Here is an 8,628-nt window from a genome sequence, read left to right as displayed (position 1 = left end):
CATCATCCTCGAGAAAGCGAAGCTATGGGACGCCACGGGTGCAAATAAACCAGGGGAAACCATAATACGCGAGTAATTGTCATGCAGTGTTGTGTGGACACTTGTAAAACTCTATTCCCCTCTTAATTAATGTATGCGGCAAATCCTTTGCCTCCGTTTAAAAAAAAGGGTCTGAAAACGAAATCCCCACAACCACAATGAAATACTCCCTAGAATAGATTTTCATTTCATTTGAAATGAAATGATAACCTTGATGCCAAACAAGCTGTTAAAGAAAGCTAGCGCGTAATGTTCTCTCATTTTCGAGTCCATACGTTACGCACTCGTGTCGCTTTTCGGTTAAAACATGGTTATCAGTGCTGATCCCAGTTAGCACGGGTCGCTAGGAGTACTTAGAACTCATCTAGATAAGATATAATTTGGTCTCATTCACTTTGAAATACAAGAACAGATACAACCCACATCAGCACATACGTGTCTTATAGCATCCCATCCAATAGCTATAAAAGGTGAATGAAACCAAATTATATCTCATCTAGATGTGTTCTAGCAAAACTGCGGAGCGCTGGACGATTCAAACTCCATTGAAGCGGGTGACAGTGAGATAGGCGCACGCTTCCAACCTTTCCATTGTCCTACGAAAGTGATTGATCTTAACATGCATGTATGTATATAGGGTGGCGAAATACAATAGTTTTATATACTCCATAGTATCGTCCTAACTCCAGAATAATTGCTTGACCTCGACATGCACATGCAAGTTGCGATGTAATACCGTCCGTACGTACAACTCTACGATGCTGGATTAGTACCTTTCAGATTGGCCCGATCGAGCTGATTAATGGGCCAGCCTATACAGCAATACGGATGCTTCAAACTGTGAGATAGTAATAAGATATAGAATGAGTGGTGCTTCTGATTGAACCTGGTGTTATCCAGGTAAGCAAGTCTGGTTAGGCCTTGTACAATGGGAGGTGCTTAGAGGAGATGCTTAGAGAAATAAACCAGGCGTTTTTTAAGTATCGGTGCTTATTTGTATAGGATATACGCTTAACTAAGCGTCTCTTCCGTAGAAATAGGCACCGGTGTTTCAGAAAAACCCGGTTTATTTCTCCAAGCATCTCCTTAAGCACCTCCCATTGTACAAGGCGTTAACCGGCACATGGCTAGCAACAGCATGCACCGTGGTGGAGTGGTACGGCACGTAACGGTATCAGCAACATTCGGTCCTCGTCCTTGGTCCACGAAATTTCCGGTAATGCGCCGACTCAGAGGAATCCGGACTGACCCATGCACAGCCCTATGCCCGTGACGTGCACAGCAACACGTCTCTCCGCTCTTATAATACTCGAGGAAATACGGTATACGATAACAAACACATGCATGCGATGCAATGATTCAGTGCAAGGCAGGGGATACCGGGATAGGGAGTGCGCATGCTGATTAGCAGTAGCGTCGTGCCAAGCCGGGGCCCATGCCGGAGCCATTACTGGTCAACCAAGTCCAGCTGCGGCTGCAGAGTTCCGGGCAAGAACTTTGCAGCATTTCTCGTGCGTTCGTGATCGGAACCGCGCACCCGCCAGCCCATGCAGGCGCGGGCTAGCTGGAGCACTATAAATAGGATACCACCCTATGCATTTCGCCTCATCGAGCTCACATCACAAGAGTTTATCTCCAGCTAGCAATGGCTGTCTTCACCACCAGGTCGGCGGCCTTCCTTGGCCTCGCCGTCGTGCTCTGTGTCATCGCCGGCGAGGCGAATGCGCAGCAGCTCTCGCCCAACTTCTACTCCACGTCGTGCCCCAACCTGGCGTCCATCGTGCGGTCGGGGATGACCTCGGCCGTGCAGACGGAGAGGCGGATGGGCGCGTCCATCCTCCGCCTCTTCTTCCACGACTGCTTCGTCAATGTGAGCAACACCGTTCCTCTCTACTGTTATGTTCCATCAAATGTGTTCATCTGTTACTTTGCTTTTGCTGCTGGATTTTGCGTACGTGCGGTGTACTGAAGTTTAATTGTGTTTGTCTGCTACGCATCGGCAGGGGTGTGACGGCTCCATTCTGCTTGACGACACGTCGACGTTCACCGGCGAGAAGAACGCCGGGCCGAACGCCAACTCGGCCCGCGGGTTCGAGGTGATCGACGCCCTCAAGACCCAGGTCGAGGCTACGTGTAGGGCCACCGTCTCCTGCGCCGACATCCTCGCGCTCGCCGCCCGTGACGGTGTCAACCTGGTTAGTCCTCGCGCGCGACTAGCTTCAACGGTCCCGCAAAAAAAAAAGACTAGCTTCAACGGGCTCTGAGCAACGCTACTCGATCTACTACACCTTCTGCACTTATTTACGTGTCATGGGCTCATGGCTGACTCGGCTGAACTGTTGCATGCAGCTCGGAGGTCCCACGTGGAGCGTGCCGCTGGGGCGCAAGGACTCGCGCACGGCGAGCCAGAGCGCGGCCAACGCGAACCTCCCGGGCCCCGGCTCCAGCCTCGCCACGCTCATCACCATGTTCGGCAACAAGAACCTGTCGCCACGGGACATGACGGCGCTCTCCGGCGCGCACACCATCGGGCGGTCGCAGTGCCAGTTCTTCCGCAACCGCATCTACAACGAGACCAACATCAACGCCAGCTTCGCGGCGCTGCGGCAGGGGACATGCCCGCGGTCCGGCGGCGACAGCAACCTCGCGCCCTTCGACGTGCAGACAGCCGACGGGTTTGACAATGCCTACTACCAGAACCTGGTGGGGCAGCGCGGCCTCCTGCACTCGGACCAGGAGCTCTTCAATGGCGGGTCGCAGGACGCGCTGGTGCAGCAGTACAGCAACAGCCCCAGCCAGTTCTCGGCCGACTTCGTCACGGCCATGCTGAAGATGGGCGGCCTGCTGCCGTCCTCCGGGACGCAGACAGAGGTCAGGCTGAATTGCAGGAGGCCCAACTAAGGAGTACACGAAACAAGTGTGCTAAATAATGATCGATGCCTTGGAGCACCAGGCATTGGTCAGGTTCACGTATGTACCATGTATGAAGAACACCAAATGTACAAACGCTCGTTTGCTCAATCCGGGGTGAACGTGCGAACTACAATGGAGGTGTTTGTTTAAAGTGGTAATAACGTAAAGGGAAAGGGAAACGGATTACATAGTGTAACAGTTCCAGACTGGACAAATCACATTTTGTTTGGTTTGGCTGTGTAAAGGAAACAGATTCCTTAACAGTGTTTGGCTTGGGACAGTAATATGAATACATCGCTTTGGAGAGTTCCACATGCAGAACACAACAAGCAGAGTAATATGAAATACATCAGCACAGTTATCACATGCAATTTGCAAGTGTTTCACCATCACACAGGCACGTAATTTAGAAATGTTTTTGCATGCATCCAGTGCAAAGTACATTTTTAACCAGATTTTGACAACACTTTAACGACATCACACATCTTTAAAATGCATATTAACCTCTGGATACAAACTCGAAATTCAACTACACCAAAATAAACTTCATAATTAGACCCTAAAATTGTTTCTATACGATAAATACAAAGGTAAAGCAGCTTGGGACGATTCGAAATCTTGCAAAGTAGCTTTTTTTTTTGGAAACAGAGGCAAAAGACTTGCCTCATTCATTAATAAAGAAGGAGAGTTTTAGAGTACATAATAGTGGCTCCACAACATAGCCCGTCCGTCAGCAAAATGAAAACAATAACTACTCTCGCGGCATGATAATGCTCAGGTGCGTAGCTCCTGTCGTGACCCAAAGTTTGGCTTCATCTTGGATTAGTTTTAGAATGTAGAAGGGCGGCGTTGATTTCTTCCTAAAAACTCTAGCGTTTCTCTCGTTCCAAATGGCCCAACCAACAAGCATAGTAAGGGAAGCCATGGCCTTCCGGTTCGCCGTATTGGGCTTCGACATGTTTGTCCACCAATGTTTGATATTGCGCTCCGCCTGCCATTGATGGATCTCGAGAGCCCCTAGGCCAAGCCACTCCTTTACCAATCTCCACACGCGCAAGGTGAACCTGCACCGAAAGAAGAGGTGCGCGGACGTCTCATTTGCCCTTCTGCAGAGGGTGCACAGTCCGCAATTCTCCCAACCTCGCTTCTCCAATCTATCCGCCGTCCATATTCTGTTTTGAATCGCTAGCCAGGAGAAGAACTTGACCTTGGGAGGTGCCCAAACCTTCCAAATAGTCCTGTTCATGGTCGTCGTCATGGAGCCCAAGAACTGGACCCTATAAGCAGAGGCCGCCGAATACTCACCGTTCGCCTCAAATTTACAGGGTATGTTGTCATCAATCTCTGGTGAAAGCTCGAATTGGTCCAGATGGACCCAAAGGTCCACGAACTCCACGATGTGGTTGGTCATTAGGTTGATGGAAGGGTTGATCTGGCGCACCCAAGCATTGTATCGCAGTGCATCCTTCACCACCCACTTCTTCCGCTTGGAGGCTGCGAAGATGAGGGGGGCGATATCCTTCGGTTTTTTCCCTCTCAACCATGGTGCCTCCCAGAAGGGCGTCTTCCCTCCATTTCTCACGGTGATGATGGTGGAGGCGTAGAAGAGGTCCATATCCACCTCAGAGCACGGGTTTCCTAAGCCCACCCACAATCTAGTCGGGTCCTTCCACTCCACCCATGGCCATCTCAACCTTAGAGCTCTTGCAAATTTCCCCAGGTGTAGGACTGCAAGCCCGCCGAGATGCGTAGGGCGGCAAACAGTCTCCCAGTTGACCTTGTATTTTGCACCTGAAGTTTGACTCTGAGCTGACCAGAGGAAAGCACGCTCAATTCTATTGACATTGTTTGGCTCTAACTTTTGCATAAGAACTCCGATTTAGACGTTTCTTATATCAAAATCGATCATTTCGACGAGACGAAGACAATTCGAGTAGCTTTTTCGTTGCTCTTTATCTGCCACACCATTTATCTTCTCTTCTACTCAGCCTTGCTTATGATTTCATCTGCTGCCAATAAGCAAGAGTTAAAATGAGAAATAAAGAAACACAAGAGACATCCGGTACTAAAAAGTTTAACTAGCACTTATTTTGTTGTTCAATCGCAAAATTACTTGGGCAAGCCCACAAGTAGGTCACATTTGATAGTAAAATAAACTAGGAAGACCAGTTTGTTTTGTTCATTGAACAAATTTTAATTCTGAATATTCCAGTACAAACCTGTTCGCACACGAACACGTCACCGTGTACCTCCGACGCCGAGGGTGATGCACCGTAGCTCACGTCGAAGGAGACCCGGCCGAAAGCGCGGTACGCAGGCAATCCGGCGGGCGCTTTTGAGGACCGGAACCCCATCAGGGCGCACGGCGGCTATGGTCTGCCCTAGGTCGACCTGATCGCCCCTAGGGCCTCGAGGTTCGCCACCCTGCAATGAAGAAGAACAAGCGAAGAACGAGAAAGAAGAAGAACAAGAGAGAAGGTAAAATATTGATATATTGATATGTCGATTGTGTGGTGTTATTCAATCGGCCGTCACCTCTTACATATATATGAGGCGGCTAGACTTTCCGTACAAGAAAAGGACTCAAATCTCGTCCAAAACATCAAAACATAACCTAACTCGGACTACGAGGGCCGGAACTTCTGGTTAGCCCGGAACTTCTAGGCTAAAATTACATCAAGTTTCCCTCTTGCACAGCTCCTGCAGGTCACATATGGCTTCGGATCGCGATGGTCCCAAAAGCAAAGTTGTAGATCTTGCAATGGAGAAAAATTGCTTAGTTGATCACTTCTTCATCCGAGGTCATCTTGATGTCAAAATTGGCCCCGCAAATCTGCAAATAATGTTAAAATTCCAGTTTTCGGGGCGCACCACGTGCAAACTTTCGGTTTAGCCCGGAACCTCCCCGGAAGTTTTGCCCGGAACTTCCGGGGCAGACTTATGCAGCACACTGTTTTGGCTCTAACTTTTGCATAAGAACTCCGATTTAGACGTTTCTTATATCAAAATCGATCATTTCGACGAGACGAAGACAATCCGTGTAGAAACTTTTCTTATATGAGGCCACCTTAGGGGCGTAATCAGCCGAATAGTGTTTTGAATACAAAATCTGAATACTTCGAACACAACTTCGGCCTTAGAAATGAGACCGGATGGCTATAGCCCAAATATCAAAGTTTCTTCTTTTGAGGATACGAAGCTTTCTCACTTTGAACATTTCTCCATTTGAGGCCATCTTAATTAAGTTCTTGGCCGTGCCAAAATCTGTTGTCAACAAAACCATACAAGGCTTTCAGGAGTCACTCTTGTATACTCATGCAGGGCTTTAATAAGGTGAGCATATTCCAAGGAACTGGTTGCACTAGATGAGCTTTAATATGATAATACTAGCACTTTTGTTCATCATATTAGATGAGCTTATTCAAAGGTATTGATTCAAAAGAGGTGCGCCGCTTTCAACAAGCAACTAGTTAAGTAGAGATTCCAAATGTTAGGCATATAAAAGAGGGGATCTCTACCATGCATTTCAACACATTGACAAAGATAACTGTAGAAAAAAGAAGGGGTCTTTGTACACACCAATCATGTCACCATTGTTGGAGAAAAGACGTTCCTTTCCCATCAACCTTTCTTTCTTTCATCTACCAATGAGCAACCAATAATTAGATAAAGGAAAAATATGTTATCAAATGTGTCGGTGTACATTAGTTTGGGCCCTTTTGTACCCCTTACTTGTGCACAGGCAGTCGTAGCCGCACCTATAAGATAAATTCAAAGGGAAAACTCAATCCATTATAAGGTAGAGGGGAAGAAACATCATAAGATCCAACTATAATAGCAAAGCTCGCGGTAAATAAAGATCGTGCCAAATCAAGAACAAGAGAGAGAGAGAGAGAGAAAGATCAAACACATAGCTACTGGTACATATCCTCAGCATCGAGGGTGAACTACTCCCTCCTCGGCACGGAGAGCGTCGGGATGATGAAGATGGCCGCTGGTGATGGATTCCCCTCCGGCAGGGTGCCGGAACAGGGTCTCGATTGGTTTTTGGTGGCTACATAGGCTTGCGGCGGCGGAACGCCCGATCTAGGTTCTGTTCCGGAAGTTTGGGGATATATAAGAGGTGTTGGCGTCGAGAACAAGTCAGGGGGGGTCCACGAGCCCCCCGCCCTTGTGGCGGCCTCGTGACTCCTTTGGTCCATCTCTGATGCTCCGTGGGCTTCTTCTGGTCCATAAATAATCACCGTAAATTTTCAGGTCAATTGGACTCCGTTTGATATTCCTTTTCTGCGAAACTCGAAAAAAAGGAAAAAACAAAAACTAGCACTGGCACTGGGGTCTAGGTTAATAGGTTAGTCCCAAAAATCATATAAAATAGCATATAAATGCATATAAAACATCCAAGATGGATAATATAATAGCATAGAATAATCAAAATTATAGATACGTTGGAGACGTATCACGAGGCGAGCGGGACCGAGACGTGCAGGGGTACGCGACCAAAGAGGCTCACGGGCGCGCGAGCGCGCGGCTATGCGAGACAGGGGTGCGAGTGGGGCGCGGGCAGAGGGAGACCGGGCGCGGGTGGTTATGGTGATGTGAGGCTCGGTAGGGACCGTGGGCTGGTGCTACGGCCTACTACGACGCCGATGAGCACAACCGAGGGCTCAGGCGAACTCGACATCGACCTAAACAACGGCGACGAGCGTCGCAGTGGAATCGATCTTCGACCATGGCGGCAAGCTAGCCAGAGGGGCGGAACCGGAGTAAGGGAAGGAGGAGGAGGAGGAGCGGAAGCTCATCGGGGAGGCACACAGGGGGCCGGTGGTGGCTTAGTAGCAGCACAACAGAGGGAACCGAAGAAGATCGTCGATGGCGCCCGTGGAAGAAGACAAGGTTGATCCAATCCACAAAGGGGCAATGACCTCGAACTGGCGCCTGCAGTTGATGTGGACGAGGTCGTCGGAGCCCCTGGTGCAGTCCTAGGTGGCGGGGATGACGATGGGTGCGAGGTTGGCGACGGCCATGGCGACGGAGCTTCGGCTTGTCGCGCGGAGGAAGAAAAACGGCGTGAGGGAGAAGAGAATGAGGGCTAGGGTTCGTGCGAGATGGAGAGGGGGCGGTTTTGTAGACGCCGGGGACGCGGGGTTGGACAACTTGTGTCCAGGGGGCGTCCATCGCGAGGGGGAGATGGCGCCACGATCCCCCTGCTCCCTGTAGCAGAGGAAGGGGACGAGGGGGCGGGCTGCGCCCCTTTTGCCTAGATGGGCCAAGTGGCTCAGGGTGAGGGGGGAGGTTGGGTCTTTTATTTATTTTATTTGGTTTTTCTTTTTATTATATTATGTTTCTATTATTTTAGTAGGCAAAATAGTTTTACTAAAATATACAACTGGCTCCACAAATTGATCTACAAAATAACCCACAACCACAAAAAGTTTCACACATAATTACAATAGTTTGATATTTTAGAAATTATAAAAGGCATTTATTTAATTGTTTTAGCCACTATTATATTCACAAAAGGGCATTTAAATACGTTACAAGTGTGTTGGGTCACCACCATAATTAGTTATGGAATATTTTCCACACTTTGAACATTTTATTTTGCATGTTTGAGAAATTTGAATTTTGGACTTTAATTGATTTTGAATTTGAATTATGATTTGGATCAAGTGA

General features: G+C 48.6%; 1 protein-coding gene across 1 annotated transcript; it reads left to right on the top strand.

Moving 5' to 3' along the window:
- The first annotated feature begins 1,672 nt into the window (after positions 1 to 1,672).
- On the top strand, positions 1,673 to 2,940 carry LOC119340050 (peroxidase P7-like). The gene is made up of 3 exons (XM_037611961.1): positions 1,673 to 1,909; positions 2,043 to 2,234; positions 2,389 to 2,940. Exons 1-3 carry the CDS (start codon positions 1,685 to 1,687, stop codon positions 2,938 to 2,940), a joined length of 969 nt encoding a protein of 322 aa, XP_037467858.1. The 5' UTR covers positions 1,673 to 1,684.
- The last annotated feature ends 5,688 nt before the right edge of the window (positions 2,941 to 8,628 follow it).

This window comes from Triticum dicoccoides, chromosome 7B, assembly GCF_002162155.2.
Source record: "Triticum dicoccoides isolate Atlit2015 ecotype Zavitan chromosome 7B, WEW_v2.0, whole genome shotgun sequence".
Lineage (NCBI taxonomy): Eukaryota > Viridiplantae > Streptophyta > Magnoliopsida > Poales > Poaceae > Triticum > Triticum dicoccoides.
This window is presented reverse-complemented; position numbering and strand designations above follow the sequence as displayed.